A 26,124-nucleotide genomic window follows, 5' to 3' on the forward strand; every position below is an offset into this window, starting at 1 on the left:
GTTTTCAGGGAAATCTCAGCCTATTTATCAATTAAGTTAATTAATCTGAAGGTGAAAATAAAAACCCTAAATTGATAAAATCAAACAAATTGCTCAAACATGTAAACGTTTTGTTACACTAGCACCGCTCTGTTTTATAGCATAATTTTTCTCTACAAACATATCAGAAATATAACTATATTAGAACGTTACATAATTTTAAGGTATTATTCTTGAAAGTATTTTCATTCTCAAGTTCTTGCCAATTATAAAAGGTATTACTTGTTAGCCCAATGTAAAGCAACATCAAGTAGATATTAAATTTGTTATAAAAATAGTTTTGTTTCATTTCCTGTTTCCTCTTTCTTTGCCGACAAAACGTTTAATACAATAAAAACTTCAAATGAAAAACAAATAAATAGCTGATATAAAATATTGATGACTTAAGCCTATGAAGTGGACGTAAAAGAAGAATTTAATGGTCTCAAAACAGACGTTGAATGGGAAGAAATAATAACTTACAGTTTTGAATTTTTGCTTTTGTATAAATATATATATATATATATATATATACATATATACGTGGTGTGTTCCATGAATTTATCAATAAAAAACAAACAACTAAAGTTTCATATACATTTTTATTATCGAACTTTACAATAGTTGGAATTTATTTTTTGCCAAAACTCTTGCACAATGAATGGTAAATGCGCTAATTCAATATGGATGTGCAATATCTACCCAGCTTGGCGAGTATGAGTTGCACGCGGAAAATCGTCCGCTTCAAGACGCTAAAATATTTAACTTTACAGTCATTATTTATTTACTATGTTTTATATTTCTACCAAAAATATACGTTTTCCGAGGCATGGTATTTTCTTCACTGTTTTAGGGAGGCGCAAATTATTTAAAAGTATTTACGGGTAGTACAAATAGAAACAAAGGTAATCGTGTGCAATTTTTGTATAAAATCAAGTATTATTCTGCCAAGGTCATTTCGATGAGCTAATACCTACTATCTACTATAATAGTACATAAATGTTTTGGTTATATACCACTTGACGTCACACTTAAGACCTAGGCTTAAACTTGAGAATATTTACATTCTGCTTTAGGAATAAAATATTATACTAATATATAACACAAGATTTGTTGAATATTTAGTGTAATAAGAAGAAATGTAAAGAGCTGTTGTTTTTTGGATATTCAAATGGCTCAAAATAAACCTAATATTTGGAACTAATTTTTTTCAAATTGATTAAGCTTACTGCAAGTTATAAATTTTAGATTTTGATCCAGACTTATCACTTTGCACTCGAAAATACACACAAATATTGTTAATATTTAAAATTTAGATGTAAATTTTTTATTTTGCAATAGTTTACACAAACCCATAAAAAGTAGAGTTACTCCATGTCTACGTTTACCCGGATTTGTCTTAGTTTAGAGGGCATCCGAGCAGGGTTTTCTTTTGTAGTCTAGGCTAGTGAAATTTGAAACTAACAATATTTTTCACTAGTTGAGAGAATATCTAAACTAAACATGGTTGGTGAGGGATGCTCTGCACATGTTGTTAACAACGTAATGCATCAAGGATGTTATTCACTGCCAGTAGATGTGGACTCCATTATTTTAAAAATTTTTAATTTTTCTGCCACTTACCGAAGCTCCTAAAGAATTCCGTGAAATGGCTGATGATGAAAATTTAAAGAAGATAATTATTGAGTTGAATAAATTATAAGACTTAATACTAAAATAATCTAAGGACTTTTGAGATTTTTGTTTCGGAATTTTATTGGATTTTGTTATGTGCAATATTTTCATGAAGTTTTGTTCTCATAACGGAGTATATTAATAATTTATTTTTGATTCCAAGAATAAAAAACTCCTATCTAATTATTAAAACAATTCATAACGAACTGTAAATGTTCTTAATTACATAGTGGGCGGCCAAGGAGCCTTTAAGCACATAGGCCTTCAGATAGGCGCGTCGTGCCCCACTTGACGTTACCAAAGGCCAATGTCCTTCGTGAAGCCGATCAGGCGCTTTGGCTGAACCCTTTGATATCATTAGAACAAACAGAAAAATAAAATTCTGTCAAAATTTCAACTGTTTTTTATTGCACCGACTATGTTTAAAAAACTTGTTGACCTGTCCGGGTTCTGGGCTCTAAGTTTGGAAATTTTCACGCGTCTTGTTCAGGATGCTAAATTTTACAAATGGCAATCTTATCGGTATTCCAATATCAATGTATAGGCAATACATTTTACATATTTTTCGCAAATTTAAATTATACAACAAATCAAATCTCAGTATTTTGAATTTTTTATTTTACTGACAAAGCAAAACAAATATTTCAGAAAATATTGAAGAAGGAGCAAAATCAGAATCACTATTAATTTTATAGTTTAAATAATTACACTTTAGTTATAACTATAGTCAATATTTTTCTACCATGAAACTCTCTTATAATTTCACCTCTAATCTATCTGATAGTCGTGAACAAAGTATAGTGTTCTACTCGAATTTAAACTACCCGCCAGCGGCTGGTCTTGTGAACTGATCGTTAAATAATATACTTACTTGTTCATAACATTGAAGTTTTAATTTTTTTGTGAATAGATATTTGTTCAAATTAATTTCATTATCTAACATTATGATTTAAAGTGCTACTAACTAGCACAAGTGTATGTTTAAATAAAATAATTCAAAATGAATAGTTCGTATAATAATATATTAAATCTAGAAATTTTTTGTAGTTCCACATATACATTTTCCTAATAAATTATCTTTTGATAATCACAGATGTGTGTATCAAATTAAAAACAAATGGTTTGTTTTTTAAGGCCGCACATATTGTATTTTTACTTTTCTAAAAATATAAAATCAAAACCACACCTATTCAAAGTGCCGTTCCAATTTGTATACAGATTTATAGCAAATTATTATAAAGTTATTCGAAAAAACTTACAAATATATAGTCCATGTAATAGACTTTTATAATGAGCAAATTACTATTTACTTTTATTTTAGTACTTTCAATCGTTGTAGCAAAAACTAAGTATCACATTAGAAGGCTAAGGGTTTAGAAAAAATATACAATAGAATCACCAATCCTATTAGCATCGCTAATTTTAAATTTATTTCGTGCCAAAATGAGGTATTTTCGTAACATTATAATACGTTGAAATGACGGTATTTCAGTTAGTAAAGAATTCTAAATCAACAAAGTTAATTAATTATACTTTTTTAACTTGTAATACGGTCTTTAAAATGGAAGTATTAAGAGTAAAAAAAACTTGAAATTAAATTGAAAAATTCTTAGAAGTAATTATATTATAATTACTTATTATCTAAAATACTATTTACTACCACTTAGGCAGCTATTTAATGGTTACAAGAAATATTTTTAAACTTTCTTACGATGTCTTACAAATAAAGAAATACATCTAACCAATAACTTTAGCAAAATACTAAGATGTATCAATTAAATCACTAAAAAGAGAAAGAAAATATGGGTAGGATATTTGGAAGATCAACTAAGATGGCGTAGAACAACAGTTTAAAAGCTTAAAGCGAAAGCAGAGGTAACAACCACATATGTAGTGGAGAAAAGTGAACCAACATACCAAACAAAATGATAAGAAATAGGTCAAAAAACACAAATCTAAAATTGAAAACTAAAAGATACGCAAATTAGAAATATGTTAAGCAAACTATATAGACATTATGTAAAAAGAAAGGGAAACGATTCAACAACGTTGATAGTAATTAAAGTTAGAAACGAGTGGAAGGTGAATATATGATATAAGTATATTAAAAATACCTTATCATCCAACCCTGCCTAACACTGCATACTTGCAAATGAGATTGAGGAATAAGTAAAATGGTTCAAAATTATTGTCACTATCTCTGCAGATTGAAGATTCCTTAGATACAACCCATGTTTTTTCAAGAACTCTTGTTTTGGTCCCTAATGGAAACTGGAATTCCGGCCATCTGTGTCTGTGTTGTGAAATTTATCACAAATTATTTTAGATATTTTCAACTTTTCATATTAAAATAGTAGTATACTGCAGGGCACTAAAATCCTAAACCCTTGAAAACAGTAGCGACTTTTTATTCAAAAAATAATTTGTGCTACTGCAGATATGAGAATAATAGTTAGTCTAATATATGTTTGTAAGGTTTTCAAAGTGTTGGTATGGCATGTGGTACTTCTGATAATATCGCCTATTTAAATTGAGTATGTAGAATATGACACATAACATGTGTACAAATATTTAATATATCATTATTTTGAATCTTAAACTCCAATCAGCTTTTATATAACAGTATTCAATTTTTATCATTTTTTGTGATTCTGCTCTATTTTTGATAATTTGAGTAAGACAAGTACCAATAGATTTATTGGATCAAATTCTAAAATATATGAATATACTTATATTTGTATTTAAAGAAAAATAAACATAGATTTAACCTACAAAGATAGACAACACTGTAAAGTGAACACAAACGGGAGACCGCAAAATAATAAAAATAAACAACAAACGGGTTTGAAATTCAAAAAATAGATTCACATAATGGGTGCTTTCGATTTGTTATTTTACTAATGTATTAACCACATCCCACAGATCAAAATTTTTAATTCTTTGTTTATCCACTATTGTCCTATCAAATACTAAAAGTTTATTCACCACTAGTTCCTGAAACTTTACAACAATATTTATTATTTATTACTTGCTGTCTAAGATTATATATTATAATATTGATCAACTTGATGATACCATGGTGTGTATCTATGTAAGTTAGAATACCCAGTATAACAAAATAACAATTGTTAGTAAACAGTAAACAGACTCATTAAAACTGAAGTTTACATTTTTCATTTATTAATGAGAATGAGTTTTTTATCACTGTACTGATAATGAATCAATGTTTTTATTTTACTGATTCACCTTCCATATCAGTAATGAATACTAATAAAATATTTTGGAGTTGATAAAAATAATTGTATGTGTTGGTATTTAAATAAGCTGTTAACATTCTCGTTCACTTTTGTAAAATAAAATTTCCTTAATTTCCTTTTGATGTAATGTATTCAAATAAACAATAATTTTATTAAGTTACAAAAGAAGTATATAAAACATTTAATATAAATACAAACTTGTTCTGACCAGGTATTTTGAATATATGAATCTTGTGTTGCTATTCTTTTTAATAAAAATATAAAAATTTTTATTGTATTAAAGTGCAATCTTCATTTGATACCAATTCAAGTCAGTTGACCTAAGATCATTTTAGATCAAAATTTATTGAAAATTGAAATTTCACAAGGCTGAAATAAATAATCAGATGACGAGAATAAAACCAAAAGTATGCAAATATAGGAAGTTGAATGGAAAAAATGTGCACATTTTAAAGCTTCTTAAATCTTTTTGCTCAGATTATCCTAGAAAAACAAACAAATGCCAATTTTCCTCTGTGCTGCCTATCATCTTTACTCCAAAAACTGTCAAAAAGGAAAAGGAGTATTTTCTTTATAGTCTTCTGTAACAGTTTTTTTTTTTAGGGCAGCCATCAACTATTAGGTAACATATGAGCAGAGAATATAAAGTTTGTCTGTTGGTTGCACCTTCCTTTTTTAGGAAATCTGAGGACATTATGTTGATTTATTAGTATTTACATTCTCTGTTCATAACTTCAATTTCAAAAATAGAAGTTGGTGGATGCTCCCGAAAAAATTCATGTCATGGTAAGCTGTCACAAAAAATTGAGAAGAAAATCCTCTCCTTTATTTTTGATTGTTTTCTTAATAATGAGGATAGACGGAACGGAAGAAAATTCACATTGTTTTGATAACGTGCTCTAAAAGATACAACTTTTTCCATTTATCACACTCTCTATCTCTTCAGTTTTTAGATCTAGAATGTTATCCATTCCTACAAATAATTTTGTATTTTCTTTTTTTTAATATAGACTCTATTTTTAAAGCAATACCTGATTCATATACATTACACACATATTAAAAAGAAATATTACAGAAGTAATTGTGATGTAGTATTTAAAATAATATTATGTTTTTTTTGCATGTGCATATTTAATTTGGTTTTCATACTGTAACTTTTGTCACAAACAGTACAATAATGTCTTACAGGTGTACCAGTGTGTTTTTCTGATATATGTCTTGTTAATGTAGTTTTATTTAAATAGGCTACACCACATACGTTACAAATGAAATCCTTGGTTCTATTAAATGTATGCTTACGTGTGTAATGTTTATCTAACCAAGATTTAACTTTAAATGTTAGATCACACTCTGGACACGGGTAATTTCTTTCATTGGTATGTTTTAATTTTATGTGAGTTTTTAATGTACTTTTGGCATTAAACCCCTGACCACAAGTATCACACATAAATCCTCTGAAGTTTATATGAATATTCCTATGCACAGATAATCCATTTCTATATTTAAATTTTTTCCCACAAATATCACAAGGATACCGTTTTTCTGATGTATGAACTAAAAGATGATCTCGTAGATAAGAATTCTTTACAAAAGCTGCTCCACAATGTTCACATATATGATTCTTGTGTGTATTATAATGTTGTTTCAAGTCTTCAGCTGTTTCCAAAGATTCTCTACAAACCTGACATTGAAAATCATCTAGTGTTTTGATGTGCTTTTTGGTATAACTTTTTCTTGCGAAATTTACAGGATCTCCAATAAGTGGAGGTATCTTGATAGTTATTTGGGTACTATACTTTTCGTACATGTGATTTTCAATATAAATGTTGTGTTTTTGAACCATATGTGAGCAAAAACCAACTCTAAAAAGAAATGAATCCCCACACTCATGACACGTATATTTTACAGAAGAAATAACTTCATTTCCCATTTCATCAATAACTCTGGGTTTTGTTTCTTCTTGAAATTTTAGAGAACTTCCTATATAATTTGGAAATGTTGATATACCATTTTCTTGGTCATTTTCTGGCCATTCGGGGGAATGACTTGAATTTTGATTGTCTTCGTGATCACTGTTTTCTTTATAAGACACTGCTTCACAGTCTACATAATTGTCATAATCTTTTTCTTCTAAAAAGAATACTTCTTCCTTCTTGTCAACATCGGTGAATAACGTTTGCCCTGCTTTATATCTTTTTACCAAATTGTAAAAACTTAATATTGTATTTGTACATTCTTGACAGACATTTGGAGATGGTACTTTATTTTCCTCTATCTAAAAATTGTTAAAAATGTTCAAGAGGACTATATCTTGAAAATAACTAGAAGTATAGAGTAGTTTATTGTGAAATTTAAAATAACGGAAATAAAACATTACCTTTAATGTTGAAATAGAATTTATCATATTTGCCAAACTCAAACCATCAAATATATGTTGAAAATATGGACTCATTGTCAGGATTTCGCCTTTTTGAAAACATGTTAAACATACTACAGACATATTTTAAAACACAGCTAATTTAGACTTTTTCTTCCAAATTTATTTGTAACAAAATAATATAATTACTGATGTCAAAAATTTAACTATAATTTTCTACTTCTTTCCGGTGTTTGCTACTAGCCTACTTCAACTTTGTTATAATATAAATTATGTATATATGGTTGCCTACTATAACGAAAATAATTTGTAGCACCTATTTCAATGTTAAAACAATTCAATAACTATATTTATAGCACGTTGGAGAGTTATATTTAAATTATAATTTTTATTAAATTTTCGGGCGTCGCCAATCTAAACAGAAAATTTGCTTTTGTATGTGTTGTATCTCACTTATCACAATAAATAAACTCATAAGCTGGTCTTTGTCAGAAAAAATTCTACTAATAATAAGAAATGTATACCAAACGTTTCAGCCGGTTTTATAAAACATATTTAGTAAATGGTAGAACAAATTTTATAAAATTGCCTAACTTTATCATTTCATAATATTTAAATGAATTTTCATCTCATAAGGTAGCAATAGTACAAAAAAAATCATTAGACTAACATGTATTTCCTATATTACAGCAAATATTGCATAGGTACAAAATTGACCTTTCAAAGATAATTATTCCTCTATAGAATAGGTGTGAGTTTTAATGGTTTTTTATCAATTTCAAAGCAAAAACAAATATGAAATGCTACTCAATCATTTAATATTTATATGTATTCACGTTTTTCTTATCGTTCATTCATTCGGATTGGATCACTAAAACTGTCTGGCATGGAGGAGCATCAGACACCTCCAAAACAACAAAAAAAAAACCGTTGCCTATGGGTTTAGTCGTTGAGTGAAAGAACCAAGATAAGGAAAGGTTGCACCGTATGTCTAAGTGAGAAGTGTTAGTAATTAAACTCAATTCTTGGTATACATTAATTAAAGCATCTCGTTTTAAATGGTAAGTTGTTTTAATTTAGCATAATTTAGTATACTTGTGGATCTTCTTTTGGACATGTAAGTAACTAAATTTTCTTTTCAGATTAACAATTTTTACCTGATTGTGCCACTTGTTGCAAGTTACTAACAAATTAGATACTTCCTGTGTAGACTAGTTGAGATGTAATCATATAAGACTTGTTTATTATAAAATAATGTATAGACCTCCAAACAATAATAACAGAGTGAAATCAATTCGGAAAAAGTTTGAAAATAGTGAAAATAATAAATCCCCTGAAAGAAAAAATGGAAAAAACTGTGATAGTGGTGACAGGAATCCAAATAAAAATAATGAAAGATTATTGGCCGATGAAGGAACTAGATTACAGGTAATTTCTTATCCTAAAATTGATTCCAGACTCCTGGCTCTGACAATTTGATAGTTTTGGTTAATGCCACATTTGCTTAGTTGCGATTTGCAACTCTGCAAAAAGTAATAGGTACTGTAAACAATTATTATGTGCACAACTCAAAATCAAAACCTAAATATTCTCCACACTCTAATTTCAATTTATCAAAGAGTTGTATTGAAATATTCAATATGTTATTGATAGTATAACTTCCAAAATTGCATATAAACATTATTTATTATCAGTAAGACATGATTTTGTGGTGAATGTACTATTTATATCACAGAATTGATTATACCATTTGTTGTACCTTTTAATATGTTTGACCAAAAATGAAAAAACCAACTTTATCAACAAATGATAAATCTTGAAGGATTTAATCAATTGATTTTAAACTTTGAATTTGAAATTTCTTTTTACATGTTATCATTGCAAAAAAATATAGAATTCTGTACCATGGAACCATGTTTCCATTGTTCGGAATTTCCTAACAAGTTTTTATAATTGATCGATGTAATTAATTCATAATTAATATAAAGCTCTAAGACTGATATAAAGATTGTTATAAATCTTTTCAGTATGTTAATTTTATAATAGTCGTATCCAGGTTTCGCATAAAGTATTAACATTAAGATATTATGGTGCAGTTGACATATTTTTATTACAAAATGTAAATTGGATGAGAAATTACCTGAATCTTTTATCTTGTAGTTTAATAACAGTGGAGAAGTTGTTGAGAGAAAGCAAATTGAAAATAACCTTCTGCAAAGGCAATTGAGTGATCCTGCCAAGAGAAACATTAAAAGAACACCTGCCTTTCGTGTAGATAAAAGCGCAGAGCGTACCAGTGCTTTCCAAAGAAATAGTAATCAAAGTACCTTATATGAAAGTAAAGTTAAACAATTTAGTGCCGTTAAGAATAACTGTGATAATAACAGCAATGTTTTGACAAAAATTAGCGAGATTAAGCCTTTACTAAATATTGAATCTGATAAGTCTAATAACATTAAAAAGCCTGTGCTTTTAAAATCTCAAAGTTCTATTGAATTTCAATCTGTCAGAAGCAAATTTAGTAATGATATTACAAAGAATCTCTGTAATGATTGCCACGACAGTACAAAAAATAGTCCTGAAAAATCAATGGATATATCATTGTTGTATACTGAACCTATTCCTAAAGCATTACGTAGAAATAATTCAAATTGTACAGATATAACTAGTCTTCCTGTTTCTGCCAAAAAAGATTCAATTTACAGTGTTAGTACAATGAAAATCGAGGAAAAGCTATTAGATATTAAAAAAAGAGTTTCATTGACTGATTCTTTGAAAGTAGCATTAAGTAGACCTCTGCCTAAAGGACCTGCCCCCAAAAAACCACCTAGAACATTCCAGGCATTAAATATACAAGAATCAATTGAATTACCTAAAAATATATCATTTTTACATACTAAACAAATAGAAAAAAAGCCTCCATCAAGAGCATTTAAGAAGGCAGATCCAAAATATATGCTCATTAGGCTTGAAGATGCTGTTAGGAATAATAAATTAAAAGGGCGAAAGCAACTAATAGATAAATCTTTAACGTCTGGGGAAGATAGTGATGATAGTATGATTGTCCATACTAAATCAAATAGAACTCTTCCAAAATTACCCAGCTATGAAGAAAATTCTAATACATCAGCACTTAATTTTAATTGCTTGAAACCTCTGAGATTTGCCGTTACAAATTATGAGAAGATAAGGGAACCAAATTCTTGTTTTTTTGTTGGGAATCCTCATGAACCTGTTTATGCAGAACCTTTTCACTACAGAAAAGATTCGCTGGATTCTGTTCTTCTAAAGAGAGAGGGGTCATCCAGGAGTAAACAGAGTGCAAGGAACAGCCTTTACTATATGGTGAGTATACTTATTCAAATAATAGATTCATTTAGTTTTCCTACTTCAACTTATGAATTCTATGTAAAGTTTGTTCTTTACCATATATTACAAAAGGTGTTAATATTTTAACAAGAAAAGTAGGGGAGGGAAGTGTTCATATTTTTGTCTTGAAATTCAATTTCAATACATCATTTATTGCTAAAACACAAAAAATAACAATTTGATTAAAAAGATATAAGATTATAAGAAGAGCTTCAGAATTATATACAAATATGTTGGTGGTTAGCCAGGAATTAACAAAAATAATCATATAATCTTATAAGCATATCAGAACTTTGTTTAAGGCCATGTAATGGCATTTCAATCACTTAATATTTCTACTTTGAGATGAATGGTATGGTGGAAAATATTGTACATCTCATGTGAGAATAGTATGCTGCTAATTGTAACTAATGCTAATGCTAACTTGACAGGCAGTTTACTCTAATTGCATCAGAACTGTTCTTCCACCTATCTTTGTAGGATTGAGAAGAGAGCTGAATTTTTGTATTAATTTGGAAATAATCTTGAAGAGCTGTTACATTCAAATTGAGTCTATGATGCTATCTTATATGTTCCAGTTATACAAATTCAAATTCCTTTTATTGATTTCACAGACATTATCACTTGTAATGTATGTTATAAAAGGTTAATTTAACTGTAAGAATCTGTAATTATATTCAATGTACTACATTGTTATAATTAATCATAACTTTCTCACAATTGTTGATAAGTAGTAATTAACAAAGTTTTTACTGCTAAGATTTTAATGATATGCATATTATTACTGGTATTCAGATTTAATTGTTTATTAAATATTATTTCAATCAGATAATTATTGAACTGCAATATGTGATAATTCAATTTTTTTATTCATAGTAATTTGTTACAATGCTTACCAGCAAGTATTAAAAAATTAATACAAATTATATAAATAAAATTTTGCTTTTGAAATTAACACTAAAAGGGGTCGAGAAATGGAAATGTTGAAAAATTAGCTTAGGAAAATGTATGAAAATTTCAGGAAGTATTAAGATTATTCTATAATATTTGAAATTTCTGAAATATTATTTTCTTGATTGTTTGCAAAATTTGGAAAATCGGTAGACATGGTATAGAGTTAGAAGGATATATTTTCAAACGAAATATTTGTACTATATATTTTGAAAAGTTCATATATAGCGATATGTATCGAAAAAATATTCATGTTAATTTGGTTCTTAGTGGTAAAAGGTCATAATTTTCAAACAAACTTAATATTTATATTAAACCTAGCATCGATAATTATCATCGAGTTATTTCTTTGTTTAGATCTCATAATCATTTTTTAGTAACAACATCTAAATATAATAGGCACTTACATTAGGAACCCAACTCAAACTAATCTATAGTTAACACCTATTTTTCAAAAAAAATTTTTGTACTGTTCATTGTCTATTCTGATTTTCACGGTTTCAGCTCTCCTTCAAATTAATAGATTTATAAGTGTCTTGGTTAGATGCCGTAAATTCTCAAAAATATAACTTTTCTTTGATAATGAACACTGCACTAAACAAAAATATTTTTTCAAGCATTGTACGAATTTTCACAGATTTATTTTGTTAAATCAGTATTGGAATAGTATTAACTGAGGAGCATAAATATAGCCCCATCTAATTTGAGGTTAGTGAAACTAGAACTTAAATACATCGATTGTAAAACTCTTAAAAACGATTTACAAAATTCATTTTAGAGAAACTTTGAGGTTGTTGTGCAAAAATATGTATATCTCGATGGTCCATTGTATATTTTTTCACAATTTTTCATTTCAAGATATTTGGTACACCAGTGGATTGAATATCCCTGATATTATCAGATTATGTAATGGATTATATTTTGGACTTTGCAATATCTGTTTTACCTTTCAAAGTATTCTTCATTAAAAAGTATGTAAACGACATAATAATGTTATCCCTTCCATATAATGAAATTGATAATTTACTATTTTACTTCAATAGTTTTGATCCTCATATACAATTCACTATAGAAGAGTAGAATACTGAAAAATCGTTACTTTTCCGACTTTTCTATCTCACCTATTTATACACCTTACCATATATAAGTTTCTTCTAAACTTTCTGAAATGTTTAAACAACACAATATTAAGATAGCGTACAGTCAAATCCTTAATATTCAATATATTTCTACTAGAATAAAAGATAAAAGTCCAACCAATAAATTGCTTAACAGTATACGAAATTCCTTGTTTAAATTGTGACAAGTACATTGGTCAGTTGAAGAAGTCACTCACCAGTCACTCAGAACATAATATGATTTATGGATCTGTCAAAATTTCTAAAACTGAGAAAAATTACAAAAAACGTCTATTTTTAGAAACAACATTCATTATTGTTATATTTTTATATTGTACTTTACCATAATTTCAGTCCCAGAAGATGAATACATAAGTATTCGAAAGCTCGGAATATATTACAATTAGTACACTTTGGTGTTTCGGTGTTTCATTGGCCACATGCCCACAACGAAAATGCTAATATATATATATACTTACGAAAAGCTGCAAAATTCCGCCTTTTTTAGCTCTGAAATACAAGAGTCATTATCAAACTGAATTATGAAATAAATTATGTAAACGTTTTACCGTGGTTGTATTCTTCAATTTTAGTTTTAATTATCTCAAAATATAACATTTTTTACGAAAAAACATACGAGGCTATAGTTATGCTCCTCAGTTAATTATTTCAATATTGTTCAATATTTTAGTTAGTAATTAACATGCTAATGAATGGTGAATGTTACTTCTATTTGTAAAATAGTAGTTCTCTGATTCATTCTTGATATTTGTTACAGAGCACACCTGTTTTGACAGCAGGCTGCAAATTTTTTGACAATTTCACTGAAACTTCGGAGAAACAGGTAGGATTTTTTTTTGTTTCTGATAAAACATTATTTCCGTTAAAATAAATATTTATGTGTATAAATTATCATATGTCTAAAAACAAATATAGATTTTGAATACAGGTTCACTGAATGTATAAATATTTACGTTGATTTTGTGATAAAAATTTAAGAAAAACTAAAAAACTAAAGTTTTATTGCGATACTTCGTTTATATTGCTTGTATAATAAAAATTCCGCATAACTTAATAAGGATTGAGCATTGAAATAAGGTTGATATATTTATTTTGAATAATTGCTTAAAAATTATATTAAAAAAACTATCTATCTATCTACAACAAAATGTTGCGTTTATGCTTATACGATATCCTATTTAATTTGATAGTGGAATAGCTGCAAGCAGTTCTATAAATAGTTGTACCCTTAAACAATTTACATCTTCTTATTTTGTTTGTTCTTCCAATTTTTGGTGACCAAATTAAAACTCGATTATAATATTTGGTCCCATGTTTTGCTTTTCATACATGTATCGTCTTTACTTGGTGTTAAGTTTTCCCAAATGTTATCAGACATCTATAGAAAATCGAAAATCTAACTGTGATATCACGCTATTATAGCGAACTACCAAATTTGTTTCTGTGCGATTTTTTCGAAAATTTCTGGCTAACAAATGCTGATGTATCGTTCTTAATCGACCGTTCTACGTTGCTTTAATGGAACGGACTTGTCCAGGCGACAATTTCATTTGAAGTGCTTCGTGCGTGAACTACTTTTGTTGTATTTGGCTCGTCTTGATTGTTGTTTAACTTCGGGTTCATATGGATAGATCCATGATTCGTCGCCTGTCACGATCTTGTAGACGTTTTTTGAAGCACCGCGATTTATTTTTTCCCTATTTCTTTGCACCTATCAACACCTATAACATAACAAGTTTTTAATACTCGGAATAAAACACCGAAATAGTATATTTCTCGATTTTTCAGGACCTTTCAATAGAAATTGCATCTAAGTTTAGTTGATGGAAAAATAATTATGTTGAAAAACCATTCGTAGTGTTTTTGTAACTACATGCCATAACAAATTGATTAAAATTTTTAATTCAATGGCATATCTGTGAAATGTTACTTAAATACATGTGCATTTGGTAACTTGATTTCTTTAATTTCTTCTTGTCAGTAAACAATCGAGAAATTGAAAAGAATGGGTATTTTATTAACTAAATGGAATTTCTGGAATGGTTAGTGATATTCATAAAGTACACACTGTTCTCACTACCACCACACCAACACTAAAGTTTCCCACCAATGAAACTTCCTTCCGCGAAAAAGTTATTCCAGCGGGAAAACCCTCTGTCGGGAAATTTCACATTCACTCCTCAACCAATAATCTATAGACTGAGCTGTAAGGAAAAAAACCTTTGCCCCCATTTAAACTGCTATTACATTTAATAATCTCAATGTTTTCAAATGCATCCAACAATTTATTATTGGATACATTTTAACAATTTTACATTATTTATTTCATGATTATGATTACCCGATTTTTCGGTTTATACATGTTTAAATGAGCTAGGAAATCTACTGATATCTTAGTCTAGTTTTAATAGGTAGTGCCAAGGATAAAATACCAGATCTGGAAAAGTGTGATATCTATGAAATTAGCTGTAATGATTCTGACAGGAAATATTTAGACAGACTAAGAGATCCTTTAATATCCAGTTTTAAAAGCACAGGTAGATATGGACAGAGCGAAAAATCGGGTATCTCCGAGGACGCTACCAATCATGTTATGAAGTAAATATAATTAATGTGAAATTGTTAAAAATGTATCCAATGTTAAATCGTTGGACGCATTTGAAAGCATTGAGATTATTAAATGTAAGAACTGTTTAAATAGACCGGGATCCCTCGCCCTTTTTCGTAAGTGATTACTAACAAGCTAATTTTTCGTCAGTAGCTTCATTTTGACGAGACGCCCAACATTAGCTAGTACAAAAATTTCGTAAGTGGTAGCTAACAGGGGTAATGAGAACATAATTTGTTGATTTAGTGGTTATCAAAAATTCATTACTAACTGGTTTTTTTATTTATAATTCTTATAATAATAATCTAAATTAGCCGAAAAAATATTTGTCCTACAAAATGCTAGGTTTGATCAACGAGGTCCCATTTTTGCAACATGTACTATTTACGAGGTCATGAAAAATTATTACTAACCAGCTGATTTTTTTTTTGTTGGTTAGTTAATAATTATATAATTTAACGCCCACATTGTCCTACACATTACGTGGAACGTTTTTCTAGTCCTAGACTCCTAAGTTGTCCATACCACAGGACCATTTTTTTTATTAGTAACTGTAGGACAAAAGTATCACGTGATACATTAGTGTGTTTTTTATCCGAATAAAACAATGTCCTACAAAAAAACTGGTATGCATCCGTAGTCCTACAATAATCGTAATTTTCCTTTTTCCTATGTGCAACATGAGGTAAAGTGAAAATATATTTATTGAAATAAATCAACTTTATTATGTAACATACATGAAAAAGTAGATATTTTTATATAAAAAAGTAATTAATTTTCATCTGACTCATCAGAAAAACATTCATCCTCACTACTGGCATCACTCTCCTCATCTTCATCAGTATCTTCTTCATTCTGATCTTCAGTGGTATCTAAATCTGTAATAATATGAAAAAATTAATTAATGTCGCCGAAAAATTAAAAACCAAATTTCAATAATATTAATAAGGTACCTTGCAATTGAGAAGATAATTCTTCAAAGGATGGGCTTTGAGGACCATCAAACCAATAATACTCGTATTTACCATCAATTATTGTCCATCCATAATTTTCAGGTACTTTATCTGTGGGGCATCGCATGTGTGCATTACACCATACATTGCTGATGAATACCGTTCTTTTAATTTGTAATACGACATTACTATATTTATGTTTATGATGCTTTCGAGCAGACAAAAAAGTTCGACAAGAAAGCAAAATTTCTTGATCTCTTCGCGTTTCTCTCTAAAGCGAGGGTTATCACACAATACACTGCATAAAAAACACTCCATTTTTGCTGAGCAATTAAAAAAAAAATGTAAGTTATTTCAGAGCGTCCAACACGTGGTCAACAGAAAAGAACAGCACGGTTATAGTCGGCTTCAGCATGGAGTAACTAAACACAGTACGCAGCATCGCGCGCATGCGTACTAATATAACTAAACTCCAATAGAAAAATGTACAGAATGAATAGATTTTTATTGTTATGAATTTCAAATTCCATTGGAGGATCAGCAAAATATACCATGCAATTTGTAGGACAATGTGGGCGTTAAATTATATAATTATTAACTAACCAACAAAAAAAAAATCAGCTGGTTAGTAATAATTTTTCATGACCTCGTAAATAGTACATGTTGCAAAAATGGGACCTCGTTGATCAAACCTAGCATTTTGTAGGACAAATATTTTTTCGGCTACTTTAGATTATTATTATAAGAATTATAAATTAAAAAACCAGTTAGTAATAAATTTTTGATAACCACTAAATCAACAAATTATGTCCTCATTACCCCTGTTAGCTACCACAATCGAGCATTTTCGTAAAGGAAATTCTTGGGCGTCTCATTGAAACGAAGCTACTCACGAAGTTTCAACTTGATACTAATTATTTTTACATCTAGTATTTGTACTACAACCTAAGAGTGTCGGACTAGAAAAACGTTCCACGTAATGTGTAGGACAATGTGGGCGTTAAATTATATAATTATTAACTAACCAACAAAAAAAAAATCAGCTGGTTAGTAATAATTTTTCATGACCTCGTAAATAGTACATGTTGCAAAAATGGGACCTCGTTGATCAAACCTAGCATTTTGTAGGACAAATATTTTTTCGGCTAATTTAGATTATTATTATAAGAATTATAAATAAAAAAACCAGTTAGTAATGAATTTTTGATAACCACTAAATCAACAAATTATGTTCTCATTACCCCTGTTAGCTACCACTTACGAAATTTTTGTACTAGCTAATGTTGGGCGTCTCGTCAAAATGAAGCTACTGACGAAAAATTAGCTTGTTAGTAATCACTTACGAAAAAGGGCGAGGGATCCCGGTCTAAATAGGGTAAAACGGTCTACCTCTTACATCCCATTTTATAGCATAAAATAGGTAGGTCATGTTAATAGGTTCCAGTTTACTTTCAGCTTTTGAAGACAATAATTTGGTTATCTAAGCGCGAGTCAGACAGTGTAATTGTGAATGTTGGTGTAGTTGAAGTGTAAACAGTGTGTTCAGTAGGTTAATTTTATATTTCTGAACATTTTAATTTATTATTTGTATCCCTCTTATTCTATTGGTACCATGACTTGCTATCTTTCTATGAAAATTTCTCATTATATAGATTTCTTAAAGTTACAACATTAACTATAAAGTTTGCACTGAGATATATTACTATATGTTTTTAAATGGTTACTGGAGTTGGTGGCACCGTTCCAAACTTTGAATACAGGAATAAATCTATACTACTCATCTACATAAAAGCTTCGTTAATATTGATTAAAACACGCCAAAGAAAATTATAACACAGAGGTACTTTACTCTACGTTATTATAACAGAAGATGACTGACAAAGACAATTAAAATAACTTAAACATATGCAATTATTATGAAAATTTCCATTGAAAAACTTAAAAGAGTTAGTGGTAGCCTCACAAACCGGAAAACAATGGGAATATTCAGTAATTTTGAGTGAACCAATCAGACATAGCAGGTTGGTGTTGGTAAAGGTCAAAAACCTTCCGAATGATCTGGAAAATCGCATCATCCAATCGAAACAACATGTTAAACTTTCCTTGTAACTGCTTTTTTACAGGCCCACGTATCTATGATTGCCTAACTTGAGGGCATGTTTCTATTTGTTCAAAAACAGTGCTTCCAGGTGAGGAATGTTCTTATCCATTTTTGGTTGCTCTCAGCTCTCTTCGAAATTCTGTTCAGCACGATGGCTGGAAAACATGCCTGTTTATAAAAAAATTAGTTGCTATACCCGCACTTGAAAAAATTCATATCTTCTCCGCAAAACACGAGGAGGAAACCACCATGTGAAAGTTTTAAAATCGTGGAAAAGTATCTGGATAATAAATTATCATTTACTGAACTACCATTCTTTTAGTCCTTATCCGAAGAACTAGAGCCGTTCCTTAAAAATTGTGATTGGACACTAACTCATTGTCGTTACGAAGACCTGATTTCGGTTCTGAATAACTTAATGAGGCAGTTCATTGCAGGCAAAATTCTTCAAAGCTCTCATATTTATAAAATAGACATTTTCAAAAAAGTGTTTATCTTTCGCAAGGATTCTAAAAACTGTTTGATGTATACGGTTTCCAAACTTTTAGAAAACTGTCCCTTGGCATTCAAATTAACGAAACCAATAAGTTTATCTAATCCTAGACTGGCAACGATACATAACAATTGATGTCTGAAGCATTTGACATTTTGTTGACTACAAACAGATGCAACGCCATTACTTGGAAGAAGCATACAGGGCTTTTAGAGACATTTTGACAAATTAGATCACTCTAAATAAGATGAAAAACTATTCCAGATGTGATAGAGTAGATGATTTTCGGATGATCGAAAACGGTAGTTTAAAAAAAGTGTTGCAACTTCTTCTAATAGTTTCTCACGCCAATGCGACAGCAAAGAGAGAAATGTCTGCCAATAAGAAGATTTTATTGTAAAATTTAAAAGAAAAATCTCTTATAGGCCAAAATTAGTGTATGGTTCTCTACAAAAAATTGGTGGACTAAAAACTGTAGATATTTCCAAATCTATGATACTCTGTATGACGATTGCCTACTCAAGATATGGCGCACACAAATCACAAGATTTGTTGAAAACTGAAACAAAAAAAAAAACAGAGCGAAAAACTGGAAACAAAAATTACAAAGAGGACTCTCAAAACAGCTTGCAGCAGTGGAACAAGAATTAGTTAAATTAAAAAAATAACTTCGTTGTTCTATTATACTTATTTTTTTGTAAAATAAATATTCATCAACATGAACTAGTACATTCATGAAATTTCAACCGGGAAATTGTGAAAACCAACCGGGAGGAGTACGGGAATTTGATTTTCAATATTTACTAGACACCCTGGATACATGAGAAATGAACCATCTACCCATGAAAAAATAGATGAAGAAGTGAATAATTGAATAAATAAATGAGTGGAAGTAGTAACTAAAAGGAGATGAAGAGTATCAACAAATAAAGGATGGCCTAAAACAGAGTAGTATGAGCGGAAAGATGACACCGAAAAAAGGTGGACAAGATAATATCAACCAATGTCAAATCAAGGATTAAAAGGTAAATTTCCATAAACATAGTATTAAAGAGAAACATTCTATTTTATTAGTCCTCCATTAACCAACTCCACATATACAAACTAATTAATTGAGAATTGAAGTTGTGTTGTAAAGTATTGAGATACGCTAACAAATTTGAATAAGAACTTGACCTTATTATTCAGTGATTTGTTACCTGTTTGTTAATGTTTATTGTCATTGTTTTTACACAACTATTCGTTTCAAATTAATTACTGTATTAAAATAACAGCGAGTTAAAATTGAACGGCGCGGCATATAAAATATATTTATAGTAATAATCCTCTTCATACAACCGGTTAGATATGTATGATAAAAGAATAAAAAAAGTATATGTTAATATCATAGGTCTTTTCATTAACCCCGCCTATGACTCTATTAGTGATAACTGCCCGCCATAAACCAGTGTTTTTGTCTAGTCGTTTCCTTTGAATTATGATATACCATTTATTCTTGACCCGTGCCAGAGTAAATAGTTTTGTAAGATTTGTGAAGTGATGTGATATTGAATGTTTCAACGACTGAACTCTCTTAGTTCAATAGCGGAGGTCCTCATTTGAAAAGCTTAGATTTTGTGATTGCCATTAGAATTTGTCTTACAAAAATTACAGCAATACTTTGTTTAAAAAATTTTAGAACTTCAAATACAATTCCTCTTTGCCAGGGGTTCACGGTCGTTTTCACTTTTCGTTGTCATCGAAGCACTTCCCGCCAAGATGTTGTTTGAAATACCAATGAAGAAGTGGTTATCGTTTTCACAACTGCATGCATCAAACCAACAATTATTACAAAGGACCGGCCTGAGCGTTCTTCGTTATGGTAATTCGTACGCCCATCTTTAAACTCCCAGCCATTTTTGGACTTCACTATCACTCTTGATTCGATGCCGTAAACTTCTAATATCTGGTAATGCGTATCGCATACTTGGTAGGCAATTCAAGAAGTTTCTACAGTTCAAAGACGTATAGCTAAGCTTACATATAACACACATGAACTTGGTTTTATATGAACTAACTTTTAAAAAACGTAATCATGAACACTATCTTCGTTCTTTTGTCGAAATCCTCATAGTTTTCGAGTTATCCGCAAATCAAAATGATTGTGTACATGAACCCATTTTAGGATGATAATTTTAGGTTAAAAAAATGTTTAGAAACCGATCTGTAGAGAATATTGTGATGTATATTTTTTGCGAATGCCTCGGAGTTTTCGAGTTATTCGCATTAACAATATTTTTGAATGTATAAACCCATTTTAAGGTGAAAATTTTGAGATCATGAACAAATACCTATATTTTTTTTTTAAAATTTTGTTTTCGTTTTCCCGTTTTAATATTTTTTCGAAAATCCATGCCCGTTATTTTGTTAAGAGTTGCTAAACTTATTCACTATCCCAAAATCTCCCAGTATCTATAAAATCAAAACCGCCCAATTTAATTTAAGGTTTTAGCTCCAAATTCAGACTTTGCCTGATTTATCTAACTGTGGACTAGTCAAAATATTGTAAGATTGCAGGAGTCCTTCCGAAATAATTGAAGCGTTCCATACTTAACACTCACTCGGTATGTGATTATAATATTAATCTTATAAATATTTGTGACTTATTATTGAATATTCCAAATAGTTTTATATTTTATCATATACATAGTTCTGCAAATTGAAATGCGTCAGAAAAAATCTGAAAAATATTGCGTTGGTATACGAACACGTGCTTTTTTTTCGTGAATATTTCACATTATTTTCATAGTTCGAAAATGTGAATGTTTCAACAGTCAAGGTTAAATCTATATACAAGTGAGTATTATAATATCGATTTCAAATAGTGTAGTGTAGTTCTAGTTTTAGATCTTCATAGATCCCTTTCTCTTTCTATATACATTCGCTAAGCAACAAAATTTGCATGTTCGATTTATTTACATAATAATATTTACGAGGATGTATTGAAGTAACTAGTTTCTATAACATACCAGAACGTATTAAGAAAGTTACAATACTTTTCTACTGTCAAAAAATTCAATTGAAAAAGAGAAATTTAACTCCAAGTAATACAAAATACATTTTTGTATTATCAAAAATCAATTACTGAGATTTATTATCAAGGAAAACAGTAAGTATAACATGGTACGGTATCACATAAAATCTTGATTGTGTGATAACTTAAAAGTTGGTAAATCCAACAAGCTGATATTTAAGTTCCTTTTAATAATAATCTCGGCATTAGAAAAGTTTTACAGAACATAGTTATTCAACAGTTTAACCAACTTACTACCTACAATCTATCAATGCAAATTTCAGTAAATAATATCTAATAAACCCAACTGCTCCACTCGACTCTTTGAGTACTCTACTTATTATAAATATTAATAAGAATAAAAACAAGAATGGGGAGGTAGGTCAAGTCCACAAAAAACATTTATTTAATTGAGAAGATTATTAGTTTACACATTTTGACTTAGATTCCTTAAAAACTGCATATTATTTTGGATTTCTTATTGCGAAGCAAGATAAAAAGTTGTCAGCAGAAGATAACGTATACCTTCCATTTGGTTTACCAATGTTATGGAGAGAAAAATTTTCTCCTGACAACTTAGAAAGTATGAGTGACGAACAGGGAGAACGTTAAAGAGTTAGATTTTTGAAGAAGTTATAAGAAATTTTGGGATGGAAATTGGATTACTGTTGGTCAATAATAAGAGAAACTGAGTGGCGATACGTAGAAAACGTTGATTCATCTGCAAATAATATATTTTTTGGAAAAAATTCGTTTTTGTTTCAATTTTCTATTATAATTTCACGAAAATCATGTCTACGTTGACTGACACATTTTCAATTTTTCTAATTCCTAATAATATCTTTCAATTACTACAATTTCAAACTGTTATGTACGAAACGAGTCTTAATACTTTCTAATACAACCTCGTAAAAAGTTAGTTGTATTAACATAACTGCTTTTACTTCCTTTTCTTAATACATTAATAGTTACTTGAATATAAAAAAAATTAACTTGAAATCCATGACACTACAAAAATAAAAATTAGTTCGCATAGTTTAGCCAATTTCATGTAATTAAAATAATAGTCGCGACTAACCTTCCTAGTTTCCAATTTATTTATAAACCTTATTATGTTACTTAACCACAAAAAAATCAAATATACTCCTTTTACCTTTTGATATCGGTATTGGAAGATTTGAATTCCTCATTAATTACTTCCAAATATTCCTTCAATCTATACTGTTTTCTTCGCCTTTTCGTTCGGTAGCTTTTACACTTTTTTTTGTTCTATTTTATTGCTTCGAACATTTGCTTCATAATTACGAGTTCAATCATAAGTTTAGAGAACTTATAAATAAAAAACAAAAAATTTCATTGTCGGAATTCACAATAGTCTTAAACTATTCCAATGTTGCGCCCACGATTCAAAGCATCCTTGGCAATTGTCAAAAATTAACCCGTTTAAAGCCATGAAAACAGTTTCTTTTATTTCCTCAACATTATCTTGAATTGAGTGGTTTGAAGGTCTTTTTTGCGCAATCAATAAGGAATAGGTCGGTGCGTTATCATGGTGCAAATTCCAGCCTGTCAGGTCTCAAAAGGAAAACACGTACCATCAAATTTCCCCGGGTTATAATGGATGGATATTAAAAAAAAAAACGCAGGTCTCAAATCCATAGTTAAATGTCCAGGACTCATTTTCAGGGTTAACCTAACTCATCTAGCTTCTGCCGTCGCTCGCGATGCAGCAAATCAAATCTTCGCAGATAGCTTTTCCCATTTGATTTTGTTGGTGGATGAGAACTTTTGGCACTATTTGCATAAATCTCTCACACGAATTGTTATGCGCCGATCAGATCGAAATCATCGTCTGTACGATGTTTTGATTATTGAATAAATATATTATTTCCTATTACCTCTTTTTTTATCTTAACAGAATAAAGAATGTGAAAATTACAGAGGCATTAGTGCCTTGTCATTAATGAGCAGAATTCCCAAAATAGTGAATAGAAGATATCATGGATAGGAAAATAAGGGAATTCCAAATAGGCTTCCCGATAAGGAAATCTTTTATAGATATTAAATACACAAAACAATTGACGGCTATATTTTCGGCTTAAAACAAAAACTAACCATGTCAAAAATTGAGATTTTTTCACACATTGGGATTAAAGTTTAGACATAGTTATACAATCAGACACAACAAGTGTATTTTTCTTTATGAATATAGAAAACATAGTAGTTTCTAATGAATAAATTAGGTTTCTGTTTTTCGGAAATTTTGATGTTGAAGCTTTTTAGACTAGAAAATCCGGAAATTTAAATTCTTCCACATGATAAGAACTACTCTTTTGCTGCGCAGTCTTTCAGGACGTACCAATTTAAAAATGTTAAATAAATCATTCACAGTGTAAAAGGCAACATTTTTGAGGCGTTTGCTTCATTCCTTCGCTGTAAATGCTGCTACACAACTTGTACCAGACTTGATACAATATTTTGGTAGCTCAGTTCCCTCTTATTAGTCACTTGGTCATATTAACTCCAAATAGCTAATTTTTGACTTGATCGGTTTTGGTTGTAAGCCCATGATATATAGGAGGACGAAAAGTAAAAATAAGCCAACGTAAAAAGAATTCCTTTTCATAACTAGAAAGTTGCTTCAACGCCGATATATAGAATATAGAAATATAGGAACATAAATGACTACCTGGTAACATTAAGTTTACCAAACGGCTAGGTAATTACCTCTCAGGATGAGACTTTAAAAACAGAGAGTTAGAGAAAAAATTAGTATACATAAGCACTCTCTATAACAAATTCAGTCAGCCCCCAAAATAATTTACTAATAATATTGCCGGTAGTTTTTAAAAAACTAGTATAATTTTTTTAATACCTCGAAATATACAATTGGTAAGCTATAAACTATCCGATAAATACACTAAATCGTCACCCTAATGCTGAACACAAAATGTGAGTTCTTCGAGAGAAGATAAATAAAAATTTGATGCTGTGAGTGCATATTAAACAAAATGAATTCATAAATTGACAATTTTAGTTAAAAATTATTGTGATTGGTCGTCATAATTTTTATGGCTACTAAAAATCGAAAAAAAAATCACTCAAATTTATGGATTACTTTCTGATAAAAGCTAATTTTTTCATCCAATGTCATTTTGAAGTTCAGATTTCAAGCAGTGCGCGATTAGCGTAAATTGACAGTTTCTTTTTAAAGCTATATATCATAGCTCTAAATTAGTATAAGCAAATTACTTCTTATGGATTCCAATAATTAATTTTCAAGAAAATGGATTTTTACAATAAATAATTAATTTATAGCAAATTCACACATCATTGTATTTGTAGTGAAAAAACTTATCGGAATCTGCAAAGTTTTCATTAATAACTATAACTAACAATTTCTAATTGCAGAAAAATTTATAACTTAAATTTAAATAATAAATAATTAACCAAACGAATAACCTCTAATTTTGTAGGTTTCTTTGATATCTTTAACTTCTTGCATACATTCAAGTTTATCTGAGCATTAGTTTTTTGGCAAAATAAGAAAAACCATATTTTAACCATTTAGTAAGTGATATAAATAATTCCGCCAAAAAATATGACGACCTTCATCCATTAATATTCTTTTGACTGGACTAATAATTTTATGTGGGGTAGAGATGGGCATTGGTTTTAGGACGAAAAATTGGCATGTTTTTGAAGATACAATAGTTCTGCATTAGAGTAACGATATACTTATCTATGTATTGTATACAAACTAATAAAGAAATTGAAATAATTACAAACTTTAATAGATTTGAAACAATAACTGACCTCATTAATAGTTCGCTTAGATTATTTTTTATAATTTTATTTCATTCATAGATCTTTGTAATTTCATGCATGTAAATTAATTAACAGATCTTATGGAATTGGTTAATAAGTTCACTTATTTTATTCATATTAAACATTACGTTTTGTTGCAGGTTTCAAGCTTGAGTACGTCTTCATTATTGTAAAGTCCAGAAATAGGAATTGACGGAATATTAATTTAAAACGCAATAGTGATTAACGTTTTTTGTAAATTTGATTTCAGTGTAGTTATTAGTTTCCAGATTTATTGTTATTGTACGTAAAATCACATGCACTA

General features: G+C 29.4%; 2 protein-coding genes across 2 annotated transcripts in view; one reads left to right on the plus strand and one right to left on the minus strand.

The window, feature by feature from the left end:
* Window positions 1-2,697: 2,697 nt before the first annotated feature.
* LOC130898107 (zinc finger protein 578-like) lies at window positions 2,698-7,799 on the minus strand. The gene is made up of 2 exons (XM_057807161.1): window positions 7,327-7,799; window positions 2,698-7,224 (listed from the first exon to the last, which is right to left on the minus strand). Exons 1-2 carry the CDS (start codon window positions 7,447-7,449, stop codon window positions 6,019-6,021), a joined length of 1,329 nt encoding a protein of 442 aa, XP_057663144.1. The 5' UTR covers window positions 7,450-7,799; the 3' UTR covers window positions 2,698-6,018.
* A 456-nt stretch (window positions 7,800-8,255) lies between these two features.
* Window positions 8,256-26,124, plus strand: part of LOC130897102 (uncharacterized) — a 45,125-nt gene continuing 27,256 nt past the window's right edge. Inside the window, exons 1-4 of the mRNA XM_057805738.1 lie at window positions 8,256-8,387; window positions 8,469-8,754; window positions 9,487-10,671; window positions 13,543-13,608. Of these exons, the coding sequence (XP_057661721.1) occupies window positions 8,581-8,754; window positions 9,487-10,671; window positions 13,543-13,608 (1,425 nt within the window). The 5' untranslated portion in view covers window positions 8,256-8,387; window positions 8,469-8,580. The remainder of the gene's footprint in view (window positions 8,388-8,468; window positions 8,755-9,486; window positions 10,672-13,542; window positions 13,609-26,124) is intronic.

Source organism: Diorhabda carinulata, chromosome 1 (genome assembly GCF_026250575.1).
Source record: "Diorhabda carinulata isolate Delta chromosome 1, icDioCari1.1, whole genome shotgun sequence".
NCBI classification, from domain to species: Eukaryota; Metazoa; Arthropoda; class Insecta; order Coleoptera; family Chrysomelidae; genus Diorhabda; species Diorhabda carinulata.